Source organism: Nycticebus coucang, chromosome 8 (genome assembly GCF_027406575.1).
Source record: "Nycticebus coucang isolate mNycCou1 chromosome 8, mNycCou1.pri, whole genome shotgun sequence".
Taxonomy (NCBI): Eukaryota; Metazoa; Chordata; class Mammalia; order Primates; family Lorisidae; genus Nycticebus; species Nycticebus coucang.
The window spans coordinates 110,827,313-110,847,879 of record NC_069787.1 but is presented as its reverse complement, the minus strand read 5'-3'; the positions used below and the strand labels follow the sequence as shown (position 1 = coordinate 110,847,879).

Here is a 20,567-nt window from a genome sequence, read left to right as displayed (position 1 = left end):
TGCTAGGATTACAAGCATGAGCCACCACACCCAGCCATTTTCTCATATTTTCACCCATGCTAATTTAATAGTATGTTAGTATGCCCTATAAAACCTTAGCCATAGAAACTGTTCATAAGACAATTTTTTTTTTTTTAATGGCCCAACAACATCTTTCTAACTGTGCTTTTGTCTTTTCTGGTAGATGACATTTGATCCAGAAATCTTCTTCAATGTTTTACTGCCACCGATTATATTTCACGCGGGATATAGTCTAAAGAAGGTAAATATACAATGGTCTTTTTTGATTTTATCATTAAATAGAGAATGTTACCACCATTAATGAAAAAAGAGTTATTTTGGGCGGCGCCTGTGGCTCAGTGAGTAGGGCACTGGCCCCATATGCCGAGGGTGGTGGGTTCAAACCCAGCCCCGGCCAAACTGCAACAAAAAAATAGCCGGGCGTTGTGGCAGGCGCCTGTAGTCCCAGCTGCTCGGGAGGCTGAGGCAAGAGAATCGCGTAAGCCCAAGAGTTGGAGGTTGCTGTGAGCCGTGTGACGCCACGGCACTCTACCCGAGGGCAGTACAGTGAGACTCTGTCTCTACAAAAAAAAAAAAAAAAAAGAAAAAAGAGTTATTTTTGTGGGTTTACCTCTTCGGTAAGAATATCATCTTAGGTTATGTGGTATAGATTCAAACCTGAATGCTTAGAGTTCCAGGATTCTTCTAAACTTACCCCGACTAAGAAACAGGCTGTTAGTCACACACAACTATTGAACCTTGAAATGTGGCTAGTCTGATTGAGATGCACTTTAAGAATAAAACACAGTGGATTTTTATGTTAAAAAATAATGTAAAGTATCTCAAGAATGTATTTTATTGATTTAATATAGAAGTGATAATATTTCAGATATCATAGATTAATGGACATATTATCACAATGCATTTCATCTTTCTCAAAAAATGTGGTCAGTAACAAATTGTTAATAGCATGTATAACTTTTATTATATTTCTATTGGAGGGTGTTATTCTAGATGACTATAACCAGAGTTCATTTGTTAATGTTGAGTTTATCTATCAAAGTGAAAACTGAAGAATGGCGTTGTTACTCAGAGAGAGAAAATCCAGTTTTGAAGTTTCTATGCACTTTTCTGATAATACTTAAGACTTAGCCTGACTCTGCACATTTTGCATATTATAATTCATGTAAGAATTTAAGTAATCGCACTCCCGGAGCCACAGAGTGAAACTCTGGCTTGTGTGGGTTTTGAGATCTGGAGATAACGTGTCCGCTTTTCTGATGCTCATCTCCTTCCCTGAGAGATTCCTGGGGTTCCCATCCCTTCAACCAGTCGTCCCCTGCAGCCATCCCTGTTCCGTGCAGCCTGATTTTCTCTTGTACACCTGGCTCCCTCCTCCTGTCACTTCTGGCTACTCAGCTCCCTTTTAAAGAACTGGGAGTTTTCCGTAAGCAAGCATGGGAATAGACTTAGAAGGCAGGATTCACTCGGGTCTTCCTTCCTCATCACCAGCCCCAACATTAGGAGTCATTTGGGGCTAATTCATTAAAATAAAATGAATTGTAATAGGCCTTAAAGTTTTGATCTCATAACTTTCAGAATACGTATAAAAGTCGGAGAAGTCAGACATCCAATAAAAGTCAAGAGACAACTTAAATTTCTTAGACCAGTATATTTGTAAATGCTAAAGGAGTTGCATTTACAATAAAACGCCCGTTAATTGACCCAGACACCTGCACAGACGTCATCTGCCCCTCTTCCTTCCAGGTCCAGCCGGTTCTGGCAGTTGGCTCCTTCATCCCTGCCAAATCACCTTGCAGATGAAGTTTTTTCCTGTTTCTTGCCTTCCCCCCACCCCATCCTTCACCATGTAAATCATCTAAGCCTCTATCAGTATAATAAGACCAGGAATGAGGCTCCAAAACCAAAATTCGCCTAGGTAGTGAGAGAAGGGCTGGCCTGTCAAATGCACGCATTAATTTTTATTTTCTGTTGCACTAAGAAAAAAATGCTGATGTACTCTAATTTCTTTCTCCCCAGAGACACTTTTTTCAGAACTTAGGATCTATTTTAACATATGCCTTCTTGGGAACTGCCATCTCCTGTATCGTCATAGGGTAAGTGACATTTGCAACTCTCTTTCCAGGAGGCTCTGGGCTCTGTGATCTGTGAGAGGTATCTCACACTTTCTGGATTCATGCTGGCTAAATAATTGTCTATGTTTCCAGTACATCACATCTTTGTACATTTTTCTGACTTACTTCTAAGGCTTACACGTCTTCTGACACACACAAGGCTTCAAATCAAAGCAAACTAGAGGATTTCTGTTTTTTTCTCTGTGAGGTTTGGACTTCCAGCTTGGGGAATGTAGATCACTTCGCTTGAGCTCTGTGAAGCGCACTGTGTTCTTTTTCTTGTTTGGATAATACAGACAGGCCTGTTGCATTCTTTTCCCATCTTCTTTGCAAGACTCTACCTGTATTTGACAGAAGTACGATAGTAACTATCTGTCTAGGGTTTTCTTCCTGTGAAGAATGTAAAGGCAACAGTCTAGAACCTCCGAGGTCAAATATCAGCAGGGCCATTTAAGGTCTGGATGGCTTTTTGTTCAATACCCTGTAGAAGGCAGATTTATTTTCCTCCTCATTATATTTTCTTGCTTATGCTACTGAGCCATAAGTCAAACTATATAGACTCTGGCCTGCAGCTCATCACAAGCTGAAATGTGGTATGAATGGAGATGCCAGTCCAATTCACTTTTAATCCTACCCAGTGCATTAAACCTCCAGCTGTGATGACTACATGACATACACATCTTAACTCGTCTGATACAGTTAACTCCACCTTTGATTTTTACTGCATACAGTGATTATAACTCTAACATAAGAAAGTGGTGCTAAAAACACACTCTGCTCATGCGTTAGTGGTTAGCGTGGTTAGTAGTCATGAAGTGGTTAGTGCGTGTCAATTGAAGGCTAAGAAGGGGTCAAGAGGGGTCTTTACTTTACCTGTAAAGCTGGGGTATTTGACATTGAATATTCTGCATTAAGTCTAGAACAATTTGGGTTACATTATATGAAAATATCCAGCATGGTTAAGGCAGTGAGGAAGCTAAAGCTTTTAGCCCCTGAAAGTGGAGGCTTCCATGAGTGTAAACCCGGGACACATGGAGTCTGGACATCCGAGTGGCCTTTGAACTGGGAATGACTTGAGAGACACGAGGTACTTGATCCTTCTCAAGCATGTTTGCAGCGGGGGAGTGGGAGTGGAGGATTTTCTGTTCTGTGAGTGTGCAAAAGTTACACATTCCCATTTCAAAAATAGCAAGGGCCTCAGAGATCTGTGTAATTAAAGCGCCTCATTCTGAAGGTGCAACATCTTGAAATGCTAATTAATTGGCTCAGTCCTCCCACCTCTGGGAAGCAGGGCCTGGTCAAGACAATTCAGAGCTTTGGCTCCTGACACAGCAGGTCGTGCCATTGCCCTTATCTTTTAGCAATTTCTGTTGAGTTCTTGTGCATCCCCATACAGGGTGTCTATACAGTGACAGAGGGCTCTGAGACGTGTGTGCTGCAACAAATGTCCCTTTGTTTATGGCAAAGATTGATGGTAGCAGTTCTATAACATGGGGATCTGAAATTTATAATGACTCCAAACTCGTGGACAATGGTGTCAAATTATGGAAGTTGCCAATCTTTATTGTTATCCTGTTTCCTTCTTTTGAATTTTATTTTATATACTATTGTATTGTTTAACTTTTTTTTAATGTCAGGTTAACGTGAGGTTATAACCAACCAGGTCACAATATTTGCATTTATTAGGCAAAGTCCCTCTTGTAGTTGTGTCCCGCTCCTAATAATGTGCCCTACACCCCTACATTGTGCCCATGAAATAGGAGCCCATCAATGCTTCCTTTATCCGACTGGGTTTAAGTACATGAGTGCACTTGTATTCAAGTTTACATTCTTATATCATATGCTTGCACAATCGTGAAGAGTCTGAATTATTTCTTAGATAACTTCTATAAAAAAAAGAAAAGCAGCAACAATATATAATGTGTGTATGTGTTGTTTATAATTGCCTTATTCTAAAAATTCCAGCTTAAGAGATCAGGTAATTTTCATTTACTGGAGTTCAGAACCTATTTTAATTAATTTTAAGAGTACAGCCAACAATTTATAATGGAAGGGGATTTGAATAAAAGTGTATTCCCGAGAAAACTTCTAGAACTCTATTCTTCCTTTGAAGTGGGTATATTCTGAGTGACACAGACTTGCGTGGTGCAAGAAGAAGAAGGGATAGATCTATTAAACATTTTAAGATCTTGTTTAGGGAGGTAAGGGAAATCACGAAGAGTGTTAGTGGCTGTGTGAAGGGGAAATTTTAAAGGGGCAAAAAGATGGTAGGTAGAGGACCATTCAGGGGCAATTTGTATAGGCCAGGTTGGAAATGATGAGGGTCTCGACTCAGGCCGTGGATATGGAATCAGCAGCCTGGAGAAATTCCGGGAGAGAATGGCATCGCTCTCGCTCCGGGTAAGTGTGGGAAGGAAAGAGAACTAGGCAATAGCACTATTTGAAGAAAGAGAAGAGGCTCTCACAAGTGCCTAAGAAGTATAGGGCAGGAAAAAAGGGAAGAAGTCCAATGGAGCATGTGTTCTGAAGTCAGAGGAAGAGGAAAAAGAAGGCTCCACAGTGTCTAACACAGAGAGGGCGGAGGGATAGAAAGTGTGCTATGCACAGAATTCGGCCCTAGGAGGTAATGGATAACTTTGCACTTGTTCTGTAGGCAGAAATGAATATGGAGTATTGGCAAGTCCAATTGTTGTAGGTGTTGTATAAGAAACACAAATTTATTTTTATCCTGTCAACCTCGAATATGATCAGAACTTCTGAAGGAGAGGCACATGCTTAAATTCAGACCAAACTGATACTTTCATAACTTGATGATCTCCATCATGGGAGATAAATATTTAAACCTCAGAAAAAGTCTGGTTATATATATATATATATTGTTTAATAAATAAATGGCAATAACAACAAACATTTATTTTGCTGTATACATGCTATGCCCCCTTTTACTTTGATTATTTTTTTCTTTCTTTTTTTTATTGTTGGGGATTCATTGAGGGTACAATAAACCAGATTACACTGATTGCATTTGTTAGGCAAAGTCCCTCTTGCAATCGTGTCTTGCCCCCCAAAGCTGTATCACACACCAAGGCCCCACCCCTCTCCTTCCCTCTCTCTGCTCTTCCTTTCTCCACCCCTCCCTCCTCTTTCTCTCTCTGCTCTTCCCTTCAAGCATGAATTTTAAAAGTTACACCTGATCATCATCAGTAGAAGTTGGATGAATGGTAGATGGAAACTCCGTACTATTTTTGAAACTTTTTTATGAGTCAAACTATATAAAAATAAAAAGTATATACATATGTAATAAATATAGATTAGAAAGAGTATGGCAGAATAAAAGTATAGTTTATATCCATTAACTGATCTGTTCAATCACAACAAAAAGATAAATGTTCTTTTACAGAGACCTTGTGCCAACCAGAAGTGCTAAGTGATAGGGATAGACAAGTGAAAAAACAAGGTCACTATCCTCAAGGAATTGATGGTTTTGTGGAAAAATGGACCCATCAAATATTGGCCAGGCAAGGTAGCTCAAGCCTGTAAGGCTAGCACTTTGGGAAGCTAAGGTCTGAGAATCATTTGAGTCCAGGAGTTTGAGACCAGACTGAGCTACATAGCAAAACCCTGTCTCTACAAAAAATAGAAAATTACGTATATACTGTATGTGCATGTTTGCTGTGTGTATGCCCCCCTTTAAAGTACTTCACACAGATAATCTATTTAATCTTCAAAATAATCCTATTAAGTAGGTACTATTTATTACCCTCATTTAACAGATGAAACAACTGAGGTTTGGAGAGAGTAACACAACAGTAAGTAATAGAACTGGGTTAGTAACTAAATCATTTGGCTCCAGAGTCATATTATTAATGCCAAAAAAACCTGCTTTCCTTCTGTTTGTTGAATTTTAGTACTAAGAAATAAAGTTGTATAAATCCATCAATATTCACCAACATGCCATATGTTTCTTCATGAGCCAAGTAAGAGTTCTCATAGATGTGGGAGATTTTTCTTTGGGAATTCCATCCCAAAAGAGTTCATATTTTTAAGGGATACCTGAGTTTATGTGGATATACTCATTCCTGCATGAAATAGGCAAAAAGAAGGACTTCAAATAGAGAAGGTAGACTGACTTCTTTAAGAATAACTTCATAGAGGAAGGGAGTCCTAGGTAATCATTTGAGAGAGAAGGATTTTCCATGATACCAGGTGCATTAGTTAAGGTGGGTGTGGGGAACATTTTGCAAAGACAGTAGGTGTCACAGAGCAGTGCCAGGGAATGTGGGAGCTAAAACGTTGGAGAGTCAGCAGACAGAAGCCATGAAGCCCAGGATCAGAATGTATGAGAACGTGAAGGCCACGGAGAGTGATTCTGGGACATGAATCAGTGTCCACTCCTGGGCCATGGTCTTCTCTAAGTAAAAACTGTATCTGATTAAACCAGAGGTTAGTTTGAGAGCTAGATTCAGATGCTTTATAGAAGTTGAGATCTTTGGATTTATTTGAATGAATGAGATCTTTAAAAGTTTTATCAATGTCATATAATTTCAGAAATGAGTTATAAAACATTTTTCCTTATACATGAGAAAATTGAACAATATTCTTTTTGGCAATAAGACCAGGGAAGACTTCTTTTTCTTTTTAAAAGATGGACTGTTTTTTAAAGAATTCAGCCATTTTTTCTAGTACTCCTATCCCCATTTTATCACTTACATATCTTAAATGAATCTCTTAAAAAAAATAAAGAATTGATGTGTTCAAAATATCTCTCTGTCCTTCTCCTCCATCTTAGGGAACTGTTCCTTTATCTTTGAGACTATGTCTGCCTCCTCTATGTGACATAGATGTATCACAATGACAGCTTCCCTGGTGCTCCCAAGAAATCATTGGTGTACATGAAATGCTTCTTTTTTAAAGAGCAGTAACAATGATATTCTTTTAGTTTCTCTGTTAATGATGAATTAAAACAAATTATACAACTTCAAAAATATTTGGAGAAAGAGGCATAGATCTAAGTAATTTTACAAATAGCTCACTTTTTAAACTTTCTTTACATGCGCCAGTGACCTAAGCAGTTTACATGTGTTATCTCATTTTGTTCTTATGGCACCTTTATGAGTTAAGTATATTATTACCCTCATTTCACATCAGAGGGTGTTCCAGAACATGCTCCTAGAATCTCCTGGATTCTCCCTTCCTCTTAAATTGATATTTTACTCTTCATGCAGTCATTTATAATTAATAATAATATCTGTTGGACAAACCAAGACCTCCATAATTTTAGATTCTTACATCTACCATTATGGTTAGAAATTATAAAATACCTAATTTTTTTTTGTAGTTTTTGGCCAGGGCCGGGTTTGAACCCACCACCTCTGGTATATGGGGCCAGCGCCCTACTCCTTTGAGCCACAGGCACTGTCCTAAAATACCTAAATTTTTAAGAATTGGCTGTGAATATAATTGGAAACTGGAAATGAAACCTGTCTTCTCATACTGAGGGGGTTGAAGAGATGGTTATGAATCCATTTTACATGGTTAGAATGCTGGACTTTTGGTAACTCAGGAAAAATGGCTTTATAAGTGTGAAGTTGTTTACATCATTCATACCAACATTCCTCAGAGCCTGACACCCCCAGCCGTCCGTCCATGAGGCACAGGAGTGAAGGGGCTTTGTGAGTGGTCTCCCTCGGCCCTCTCGTATCATTGTACCTGCTCAACTGAGGACCTTGAGACCTAAGCACCCTGGGCACTGATTCTGGAGTTCCTGTTGTTCTGTGCTTATTTAGGAGAGGAACAGTAAGGTTCAGTTGCCCCAAAATGCTGATTGGAAGGAAGAACACATTTGCGAGTCTAGAACCCAAACCTGAAGACATGTAGTGGAGGCTGACCCGTCCCCCACAGCCTTCCTTAATCTCTAACCTTAGAAAGAGAATGACTTGGAGCAAGGTTCTCAACCCAAGAAACAAAGACCCTGAGATAGTACATAGAAAAACTTCAGGGAATTAGTGAATGTTTTATGGGAGAGAGTCTGCGTAGAGTTCACCATTTAATCAGATTCTCCTAGGGAGCTACAATCCACAAAAGCAAAAAATAAGTATGTTTTTCAAAAGCCTGTGCAAAGACATAGTTGGAATGGGGAGGATTTGGGGTATCTCCACATTTAACTAGAACTGAAGGCTTCCCTAAGATGCAGTTAGGGTGGCCATAAAGTCTGGAAATATGAATGCTGTTCTTTTACCATGTACTGTAAGGTAATGAGGATAAATTACTTATTTTATGTATGTCTTATCCCCAAATTTGATGACTATCTTGTATACATTTTAAGAAAGGAAAAAAACCTGTATTAAAATTGTAATACTCAATATATACTGATAACAAAAGATGAACTCAAGTCAAGTTTGAGCACCTCTTGTAATTGCCGAAGTCATCAAGGGTGACTTGAGTATTATAATTTTAATACAGTTCTTTTCTTTTATTAAAAAAAAAAAAGAGACAGTGTGTATACTCTTTTTTGGTGCCTCTGAATATATACCCAAGAGTGGAGGGGCTTGGTTACAGGGCATACAAATTAATAGTTAGTTTTCTGAATAATTCCAAATTGTTTTCTAAAGCTGTTGTACCAATTTCCCCTCTTAAGTATTGCCAATGTAGTAGATGTGAATTTCATTTCATTTCATGCCTACTAGATTGGCAATGCTTAAGAGGGGAATTGTTGTTCTCATATGTGTTTCCTTGATTGTTAGTTAAGCTAATTGACTTTCATTTGATATCTTTTCAAGCTTTTCATTTTTCTATTTGGTTCTTTTGCCATATTTTTTATTAATTTTCCAGAGTTTTGATATACTTTATGTATTAATCCATATTCACATATATTTTAAAAATATTTTCTCTTATTTTGTGCCTTGTACTGTTGTACTTTTACTTTGTACATGATGCCTTTTAGTGAACAGAAGTTCCTAATTTTAATGTAGTCAAATTTATAAACCTTTTCTTTTATGATTAGAATTTTTGTATTTTGTTTCATAAGCCATTTTCTACCTCAGAGTCAGAAAAACATTTTTTGTTTTTGAAACTGTACCTTTTTCAATAAGATCATTTTCTGGAACCGATGTTTGTAAATGATCCAAAGTTGACACCCAATTACTTTGTTTTCCCCAAATAGACAACCAATAACATTAACACCATTTATTGTTTAGCCCTGCATTTCCCTAGGCTCTCTAAGCCCTGTTATATCATGTATCACAGTTATTTCTAGACTCTTAATTCTATTTCATTGATTTATTATCTTTTCCTACACCAATACTATACTGTCTCAATGAATATAGCTTCATAATAAGTGTTTATATCATATAGAATAAAGTATACAGGATATTTTTTTTCTTCAGGAATATCTTATCCACTATTACTATAGTTCATACACGTTTACTACAAATTTCTTTCATATGATTTACTCTAGTATTTTTGCTTATGAGAATATAATTTTTTAAATGTCAAATATATTCTCATATACTTTGTTTATATTTGTTGATCTTGTAACTATTTTTTAAGTGTTTTTGTTAGAGATCCACTTCCACATGAGTATTAGGAGACACATACCGGTAGGAGGATACTTATAGCAACACCATTCACAATGGCAAGAACTTGGAAACAACTCCAATTCCATTAACAAGAGAGTAGACAAATAAATCCACATGACGGTAGTGAAAAACAACCAAAAAAAGCTACCTAGGACAACATGGGTGAATCTCAGAGATGATGGAAAATCAAAAAATCAAATCCCATAAGGCCACAGGTAGGATGGCATTATTTTTATAATGGTCACAAACAGCTAAGATTAAACAGTATTGTTTAAGCATGCCTGCAGAGGTGGAGGCATGGGGGCATGTGCAAAGTAAGTCAGGGAATTAAAAACACAAAATTCAGAGGTGTGACTGTGTCTGGGGAAGAAGTAAAAGAATTGATTGGAAATAGGAGAGATAAGTTATTGGTAACGATCTGGCTCTGGGTTTGGCTGTGTTTCCAGGTTTTCAATATGTTACTAAAATGTCTAATTTGCATATATCATCTATACATTCTCTTGTACATATCAGTTACAATTACGAGACACCCCCCCCCCAGCGGTCGGCGTCCCCCACCGTGGACTTAAAAGAAGACAAAGTGAAATGATGAATGCAGACTGTTCTTACATTGGAAATTTGTTAAATTCTTTCAATAAAGTTTCACAGTTCCCGCCCCTCAAAAAATAAAGAAGATAAAAGGGACAAGAAGTGAGTGAAAGGAGCTATTTCACAGATTTATAAAACTTGGCTTGATGAGGCTGGGAAACTACCATTACTACCATTTCTGGGAAACTCTGATTTTTCTGTTGTTTTTTTCTTGTGTGTGTGCATGTTAAGAAGAACCACTGGGGTTGTCAGGCAGCAGCAGAGGCCAAAGTGCCAAGAGCATATTCTCAGTATCCCTGGGTTCATCCTTATCAACCACAAAACCCCTAGATTTTCCTCTCTTCTCCCATCTAGCTTCACTTTCTCTCCTATTTCGTCCCCCTCCCACCGTGCTTTTCTCACTGCCCCGGACACTGAGTCTGGGCTGCAGCTCTCTCTGGCTCCATTTTCAGTAGGCTGCAGATCGGCAGAGCTCGGGAGGCTGTGTTGAGTCAGACCAGAGGCCTCATGCCTCCCCTGTGCCTTACTCTCTGGATTCTGAGCTGGTGCAGTCATCGCTGTCACTGGTTTCAAAGAGAAAAATAAATACACTGCTGCCCTGACACCGCCAAATAAGAGAAAATCATCTCTAAACTGTCAAGTACAGGCTAAGCTGCTTCGTGGTGTGGTTTCCCATATTCACATCACAGCACACACGAGTTGTATTTTTGGCAGCGGAAAGTGAAGTTTGAGAGGAAAAGAAGCCCCCGATGTAGGGGGCTGTGGAGAACATCAGAGATGGAGGTGAAGAAGCCGTGAGAGCCCTGTGAGTCTGTGCACCAGTCGCCAACCCAGTCCTCCCAGCACAGCCTCAAAGATGTTGGGTTAAGAATAACACACAGTTAAAAAAGAAACATGTTCTGAGGCAATTCAAAAGGGAAGCAAAGTCTACCTCTGATTCAGGAAGAGAAATACTGAAAAATCACATATAAAGGCCGGGCGCAGTGGCTCATACCTTTAATCCTAGTACGAGGCCAAGGCAGGTGGATTGCCTGATCTCAGGAGTTTGAGACCAGCCTGAGCTGGAGCAAGACCTTATCTCTAAAAGTAACTGGGCATTGTGACAGGCACCTGTAATCTCAGCTACTCGGGAGGCTGAGGTAAGAGAATCATTTGACCCCAAGAATTTAAGGTTGCTGTGAGCTGTGATGGCACAGCACTCTACCCAAGGTGACAGAGTGAGATCCTGTCTCGAAAAAAATAAAAAAAGAAAAAGAAAAAAAAGAAAGAAAAATCACATACAAGATTGTTATGGTAAAAAAAGAAAAATATTGAATAACAAAAGGAAATTGCTAAGAATAATTGAAAGGTACTCTAGTTTGGGAAAGAATTTACCTGCGAGGTCTTATCATTAAACAGCCTATCCTAAGGATTCCAACACTGGGGTTCTAGTTGATGAAATATTCAAGTCTTAGAATAAGTAATCCAGTTCACTTTGATTCCTCAGTCCTCTCAGATATACAGTGGAACACTGTTTCTCACTCTGACTGATATCTGAGGGGAGAGCTACAGTACAAGTGGCCCTGTTTCTACTCACACACAACAATCTATTCAGATAAAAGGGGAGAGAGTAAGGGCAGAATGTCAGGCATCTGTTGTGGTGGTACAAACTACTCCCCAAACTTAGTGGCTTAAAAAAACAACCATCGTATTAGTTCACAAATCTTTAGCCTATCAATTTAGGTTGGGCTCAGTTGGGCAGTTATGTGGTTCTCTTCTAAGGGCTTTCATGTGACCAGCAACTGGTCTGGGCGTGGAAAGTCTAAGAGGGGCTCCCTCACATGATTCTGACTGTTGGTTATTTGGTCTGGGGGATCATCTCTACTCTATGGAACTTCCCATTCCCTAGTAGGCTGGCTGTGGCTTTTTGTATGGTCTCAAATCAGCATTTCAAGGTGGTGGGAACAGAAATGCATGGTCTCTTGAGGCCCAATCCCATAAATCAGGCAATATAATTTCATGGCATCGGATTGATCACAGGGGTAGATGAGATCCCACATATAGGGAAATAGGCTCCACTTCTTGCTGAGAAGTGTGATAGTCACCTTGCAGAGGGGTACGCATGCAGAGATGGGAAGAATTATCCTCAATTCTTAATTCAGGCTTTTATAACCAAGTACCATAGACTGGGTGGCTTATAAACAATAGATATTTATTTCCCACAGATCTGGAGGCTAAAAGTCACAAGACTAGAGTGCCAATGGGGTAGGATTCTGGGGAGGAGCCTCTTCAGGACTATACATGGCCCCAAATTCCCACTGTGTCCTTACATGGTGAAAAGAAGGCCGGAGAGGTCTCTGAGGTTCTTTCTTTAAGGGCACTAATCCCATTTGTGAGGAATCTATCTTCATAACTTAATTGCATCCCAAAAGCTCCACCTCCTACTGCCATCACATTGGGGGGTTATGATTTTGATATAAGAATATTGGGGTCACACAGACATTAAATCCATTGCAGTAGCCATCTTTGCAAATAGTCTACCATAGGAAGAAACTATAAAATATCTTCAGGGATATCAAGGTACATATAAGCATTAGAAAACAGAACTCAGACCCTGGTATTAATCCCATCTATGAACACAGAACATGGTGGGGAATCAGGTTGATAACACAGGGGCCAATTGGCCTCTTCCATTAGAGCTCTTCATATTCAAGAGCCAATAGACAATGAACTCCTGCCCAGGCGATGCAAGTGATTTATTAAGAAATACTTCTTAATGTTCTATGTTTAAATATAAAATTCTTGTGGAAAAACACATAAAGCTCAAAGGAAGTAAGGTGGAGAGCAAGACTCAATAAGCTTCATATGCTACCAAAGTAAAAAGCATTCCTGGAAAATTAACCCCTGCTCGACTGGAGCGGGGAATTATAGAAAAGTCTTATTTAAGACTTTCAGTCGCTCTCTTTACCATTAGTGATGCCGAGCATGTGGAGGTGTGGCTCTCTGAGCTATGACTGCAGGGACATCTCTGCCGATGGGTCTCTTTCATTGATGTATTTCTCATGTCAAGGGCGATCGTGGCAAGTGTGGTTTGCATCCAGGTTTGTCTGGCTGGTGGTGGTGCTTTGGGAAAGGGTGGAGCTTTGGGTGTCGTAAAAGTGCGATCTTGGCAGCTTATTCACTTTGCTTATATGCTTTAGAAAAAAAAACTTTAAAGATCTATGCCACATGGCTGTTATTACACCTTTCCAGAGCCTTGCAGAATAACTTAAGAAATGGAACTCATAAATCCCTCACCAAACTAGAAACTACAACATTACCAAAACTGTTGGACTCAATCACGTGTCCCTCTCATTCTCTTTTCTCCCCCACCCTCAGAGGTAAATCTTATCCTGAATAATATTCAGAATGATTAAATCACGGTGACTGTCAACATTCTGCTTCAACCATAAGCTCATTCTGGATTTGATTGTCAAATATAGTGCAATTCATTCCTCATGAGCTATCCCCTTCCAACCTTTTTGTTCTTGTTGTTCCTTACTGGACTTAACCTCTTAGTTATCATTCTCTTACCTTTGGTGTGACTCAATAATTATGTTGTCAAGTGCATCAATGAATTAAGGAGAAGATTTGAGAAATGAATATCCTTTCATTGACAGATCACAGAAATAATAAAAGTGACAAGATCCAGCTCTTGAGGTACGTTTTCTGTAGACTTGAACTGGCCATTCTACATTTGTTGTTTTTTTTGAACTTCACAACAAACAGTAGCAATAGATGCTTCTATTGTTCCTTTTTAGAAGAGGCTTACATAACTTTTCCAAGATGTGAAAACTTTTCCAAGCTGACTTCAGAGGTTGTAAGCTAAACTCAGCCTCATAATTTAAATTGCATTCTTGAACCTACAGAATCAGAAGTACCGGGAGCCTGCAAGAAATGCAGAGTTTCGACCTTCACCCAAGACTTCTGAATCCTTTCCCGCATATTAACAAGAGCCCTAGGAGATTCCTACGCACTCTGAAATGTGCTTTGCTGCACTCTGACAACCTAGTAGAGAGATTCAATACCTTGGGATTTAGTGAGAACAGACTAGAAGAATGAAGATAATTTTAACCAGCATTTAATCCATATTATCCAGTTTTCATTGAAACTAAACATAATCAATTTTACAATTTATATATACAAGGTTTATATGGCTATGTCTGTGCAGATGGCTGGGTCAAATATTGTACGTGCATTATATAGAAAATAATTGATAGAATACCGTTAGGCGCACAGAACCATTACAGTAAGAAATGTTCAGCATTCTAGTCTATGGATTTTAGCATTTTCATTGTGAGAGGTATTTAACCTGATTTAGCAATTACGCTCTGTTGCCATTAAAATGAAATGGCCCCAGTGAAAGGAATGAAGTCAGTCTTGACTACAGCTCCATGATGCATTACTGCTCCATTTCACCCTTATTAGTCAATGCCACTGCATGAGAGAGGTAGCTGTGAAGAAAGTTTCCAGTGGGCAAGCTCCATGCTCACCAGAATCATGAATATCAATGATGACATCATCATCTCAGCATGGACGGGCAATTGTGATCTTGAAGGTCATGGCTACTAGATAATAGGTGCCTACAATCTTTATCTTCATGTGATTCTTTTTTATTTGTCCTGTGCTTGCGTTTTCTTCCTCTCAAATGTGTGATCTTCACACCTCTGATTTTTTTTTCTTGTTTTGATTACATTTTTCTTGGAACCTCTGTTCCAGTGCTTTGCTGGAAATAGATTAGTCAATCTTTTTCTCAGCTTGTCAAGAATACTACCACGTTTGGTCTCCCTATTCAAATAAGTTGTCTATATAAGACACATCGACAACAAGGATGACAATGGCTTGAATTTGTTGAGGATTTTCTTTGTGCCAGCCACTGCTGTACATGCATTAAGCTCATTTGCTCCCCTAATCCTTCATTTAAAAACGTTTCCCTTCATAATACATATTTCTTTATATAATAAAATCCCCCAGTTTGCTTTTTAAAAACTATCTCCTAATTTTTCTTTAGATTATTAAAGAAATTAGCAAGGCATTTTTTTAGATATTCTTATTTATAGAATAGCCTCTCCCTGAACATGTTATTAATTTAATTAGAAACTGAGTGTTCACTTAGAGTGTACAACACAAGGAGTAAAGCCTACTGCAAACTGTGTAATTTAGTTTATAATAATATGTCAATAATGGCTTATAAATTACTCATAAAGGAAATAGGGTGGGAGATACATGGGGCATACTTTGAGTGTTTTCTGCTTAATGTTTCTGTGAGTCTGAAACTACTAAAAAAAAGGATATTGATTGAAAAAAGAATGTGCACATGATAAATCTTTTATGCAATCTCTTTCTCTGAAGGCAAATAGAATATATCAGCTATGACCTATGGCCCATTGTTTCAATACTGAATGAAAATTGGAGATTTTCTGTCCCTGACTAACGACACTGTCTGCACAGCCTGTTTTAATGGTAGCTCGTTGGTTGGCCAGTTGTCTCTGTCATATATGAAAGGTCTCAAGAATAGCAGAGGAAGCTGAGCTCTATACAGGTATTCAGAAACTTTTCCTCTGATGAGCCTCACTTATAGAGTGGCCTCCTTTCCAATCCCTTAGAATATGTCTTATAAGAATAATGCTTTTTAAATTGCCTGTGTTTAACCTCATTTCTTTCATTTAGCAAAATGAATATTAGCTCTCCTGCGTTTTTGCTTCTCCTGTTTAAGTATCCAAACTACATTACTGACAAAGTGATGAGTAGACAGAAGCTTTTGACAAAAGTGATTCTAGGGTGCAGTCAATCCCTAATTAACTGAGTCAATATGTATTTTTCTAGAGACAGTATTTCCTCTGTTGCCCAAGCTGGGATGCAGTGGCTCAATCATAGCTCACTATAACTTTGACCTCCTGGGTTCAAGGAATCCTCCTGCCTAAGCTTTCCAAGTAGCTAGGAGTACAGATGCCCTCCTCCACATCCAGCTAATTTTTAAACTTTTTATAGAGATAGAGTCTTGCTATGTCGCCCAGGCTGGTCTTGAACTCACGATCTCAAACCATCCTCCTACCTCAGCCTTCCAAAGAACTGGGATTACAAGCATGACTCCCTGTGCCTGGCCAAGTAATACTTCATTATATTTTTTTGGTTGCATGTAACATGCCAACATTTTCTTCCCTCCAAATACTAACCATAAGTTAATCATCTTTTACTAATGGGTTCTTTCTATCTGGGTCTAACATGACACTTCTGTTCCAAAATTTACTTAGCTATTTAGTTTTCCCTGCTGATTTTGTATACTTGGCATTCCATCCCTGGGCTTTCCTACATCCAGGCAAATCTAGGGCTTATAACATACGTAGATAAATCGCCTACAGGATTATGAAGGTGTTGCTTTTAATTTGTAGCAAAAGATATCTATTCTTGGTACAATTTTAAGGCCTCCACAGAAATCAATAATTCGAGTATTTAACAAGTTATCTACTCTGGTTCACAGGGCTAAATACAATTATAGCCTTATCCCAGCAGAGAGAAGTTAAGAGTGCAGGAAAAGGTAAACATTATCCTCTGAGAGTGGAAAATAAATGGAGACCCACTTGGGAGAATGTCAGTGTTCACTGTGGATGGCTCATGCTTTAGGAGATAAATTTACTTCAAAATGGCCTAACAGCACATATAGGAAGGGTATTCTAATGTTAGAAATATGAGAAAGATATAGTATTTTCATAGCTTTTTACCCTCTTCACATGTGTTTTTACTTACATTATCATATTTGCATTTTATAACAGATATATGAGATAGGTAGAGGCAAGAATTATACTGCTAGATGAGTAAGAGAACCGGGGGCTGAAGGAGTTACTTTCTCAAATACTGTTAGTTGATATTTGTGAAAACCGGAAGTGGTACCTATTTATCCTGATTCTTAAGTTTCTACAAATGCTTTTCAGACTCAATTAAAGGCCTGTCCCACCCTTGAAATAAATCCTCCTCTTAATGAATCAAAACATTAAGTAAACTATAAGACTGTTGATAGATGTGATAAATAATACTAACAGTGTATTTGTAAACATACACATACGCATACCTGTACACACGCATAGCACTTTCGATTTTTAATGATTTTTACATCAATTATTTCAATTTCTTATCAAGCTAGCTGGGATATAAAATGTCCCTAAAAGACGTCCCTAAGCAACATCCAGAAGTGATTATAAATCCAGTGAAATTGTTTAGGACACTGGAGGTTCAGGTTCCTGTCATCAAAAGAGTCCAGTGTTGGTAACAGCCTTGTTCACAGATGTTTACAGAACTGAATTTCAGTAATCTCTACAGAAAATTACGTATGCACGGCATGCAGGTCAACCAGTATTAACTCGCTCCATTGAAGCCCAAATTATACTTCTCAAGAGCTCAGAATCTCCAATCTTTTCTTAGACTCAGCTGATCTATTACTTCTACTGATGTGCCGTTTAGCTTGGCTACTTCCAATGAATACCTTTTAATAAGGAAATTGGTTTTTCTGTTGGAAAAAAGTACAGAAATCTCCCCCAAAGGTTTTTCTTTTTATCTTCTAAATATAACTAATCTTCCATATATCTAATTAGGAAAATATAGCTACTTAAAAAAAAGGTTTTTACATGGTTGCAGGTAATTTCCAGCCCTCTTTTTTTTTTTCTTCCTCCTTGCTTTACAGCTGGAACTGGAAACACAAGGAACAGACTTAGTTCGGCATGAATATATAGTTCCAAAAACTATTCTCTGCGTTCATTCCTCCCATAGTGAAGAATTCCAGCATTCACTAATAGTTGTGCTATTTTTGTTTTTAAGTTCCACAAAATGGAAAGGATTTTAGAAACTTGACTTATTTATAGCTATTTAGATACTCAGAAATATATTTTAAGTAGTGTCGATGGAAAGCCATTAGCACAGTGTTACTAACAGCCCTATCTGCAGACCTGTGCTGATCTGTGATCAGGGTGCTACTGGATTGGGAGGAATAAGCACAAAAACCAAGAAGAATAATTTAGGAATATTCATAATGATCGAAGTCGTTTAATGTCTGTTCAATTTAATAATAAAAATTTTGGACTTGTATTTTGTATAATGCAAAATGTCATTCATTCAGCCTTTTATTTGTATTGTATTTTATAAAATTATCAGTGGCAATAGTTTGGAAATAGTAATAGTCATTAACTAACTAATGAATGCTCCTTCTCCATGGAGAATCTGGGAAGCAAGGCTCAGTGAAGTTATTTCAAAGATTTCCTCATGGTAGGTGCATTTTATATATTAAAAGTGAATAGTTAAAGAAATTTTAAGTTTTGATTTTTTTAAAGTTTAGCTAAAACTAAGTAGGTGGAAAACTAGGTGGATAAGTAATTCACCAGATGAATAGTGTCTCAGAACATGTTTTAATTCCATTAATGTTCATCAGAAAATTGCCTCCGCATTTTTAAAGGATGGAATTTTTTTCTGGAAGGGAATTTTTGATAAGAAAATAATTCTATAATAACTCAGATGAATTTTGATTTAAGTTTTCTTTTACTGGAGTCAGGGAGAAGAGGGAAAAAGTTTTGATACTTAGAATTTGAGTAGACTGTATTCCTTCCTGCCTTAAGTTCTCCTTAGTTTATTTGAGGCAGCTGAGCTTCAGATAAGTTTGGTTGTCCAGTTTTAAAAGAAATGACTGTTTTCAAGGAGGGGCCCAGTAAAATTGGGTTTCAGGCATGATCTCTGTGATAGAAGTTTTAATATCAAGCTGGTGTTCCAAGAGAAAAAGGAGGTAGAGAAGAGGCCACAAAATACCCTACCCAAATTAAGGTACCCTTTACTAAACAGATACTCAGCTCCTGAATGTTATAAATTCTTTGCTTCCCCTCAAAATAATTTTATATTGAGAATATATTTGAGTACTCCCTTAAGTAAGTTTACAAAATTTTTATGATAAGAAGTGTTCAAAACTTGCAGTCCTTCTAAAATAACAAACATACGTAAGAACACACTTTCCTTCATTGAAGCAGCATTCCATCCATGGTTATATATGAAATACATTCACACTGAAAGGGAAATAAAATATTTCTTTTAGAATATTACTGAGGTTGAAAAGAATTCTAATCTAGAAAAATAACCCCCTTTATAGATTCTTTCTGATTTTTATTTTTATTTATTTATTTTTATTGTTAATCATAGCTGTGTACATTGGTGCAATCGCCTGTACCCATTCTAAGATGCACCATAGATGTGGCCCCACCCATTACCTTCCCTCCACCAAAACCTCCCCCCTCCCTTCCCCTTCCTTGGCCCTTTCCCCATAGTCTTGTGCTATAGTTGGGGTATAGCCTTCATGTGAAAGCTATAATTTAGCTTCATAGTAGGGCTGAGTACATTGGATACTTTTTCTTCCATTCCTGAGATACTTTGCTAAGAAGAATATGTTCCAGCTCCATCCATGTAAACATGAAAGTGGTAAAGTCTCCATCTTTCTTGAAGGCTGCATAGTATTCCATGGTATACATGTACCACAATTTGCTAGTCCATTCGTGGGTCCATGGGCACTTGGGCTTCTTCCATGACTTAGCAATTATGAATTGGGCTGCAATAAACATTCTGGTACAGATGTCTTTGTTATATTGTGACTTTTGGTCTTCTGGGTATAAACCTAGTAAAGGAATTATAGGATCGAATGGCAGGTCTATTTTTAGGTCTCTAAGTGTTCTCCAAACATCCTTCCAGAAGGAACGTATTAGTGGGCATTCCCACCAGCAGTGTAGAAGTGTGCCCTTTCCTCCACATCCACGCCAACATTTCTGGTTTTGGGATTTTGTTATGTGGGCTACTCTTACTGGGGTTAGGTGATATCTCAGAGTAGTTTTGATTTGCATTTCTCTGATGATTAAGGATGATGAGCTTTTTTTCATGTGTTTGTAGATCTTGCGTCGGTCTTCTTTAGAGAAGTTTCTCTTCAAGTCCCTTGCCCACCCTGAGATGGGGTCATGTGTTCTTTCTGTTCTTGGCTGTGCAGAAGCTTTTTCTTTCTGATTTTTAAAGCTGTAACATCTAATACTATTTATAAGATTTTTTGTTTTATTAACCTCCATGTTAGTCTTTTTTCTTCAACTGGATAGTTTATAAAAATTCATCAGTCTACAGGAGAAGTTATAGTTATGGGTAATATCGCTTGCTCTCTTCCTCTTAACAAAAGGGGTAAAAATGTTGCAAATTATATTCTTTAGAAAGGAAGGAATTTTATAATGCATTAGAGTTT

General features: G+C 38.1%; 1 protein-coding gene across 3 annotated transcripts in view; it reads left to right on the top strand.

The window, feature by feature from the left end:
• The window catches only part of SLC9A9 (solute carrier family 9 member A9), a 678,779-nt gene that overhangs the window by 53,678 nt on the left and 604,534 nt on the right, over nt 1-20,567 (top strand). For all 3 annotated transcript variants that reach the window (XM_053599744.1, XM_053599745.1, XM_053599746.1), the window contains exons 3-4: nt 185-262; nt 2,041-2,117. In XM_053599744.1, coding sequence (XP_053455719.1) covers nt 185-262; nt 2,041-2,117 — 155 coding nt within the window. The remainder of the gene's footprint in view (nt 1-184; nt 263-2,040; nt 2,118-20,567) is intronic.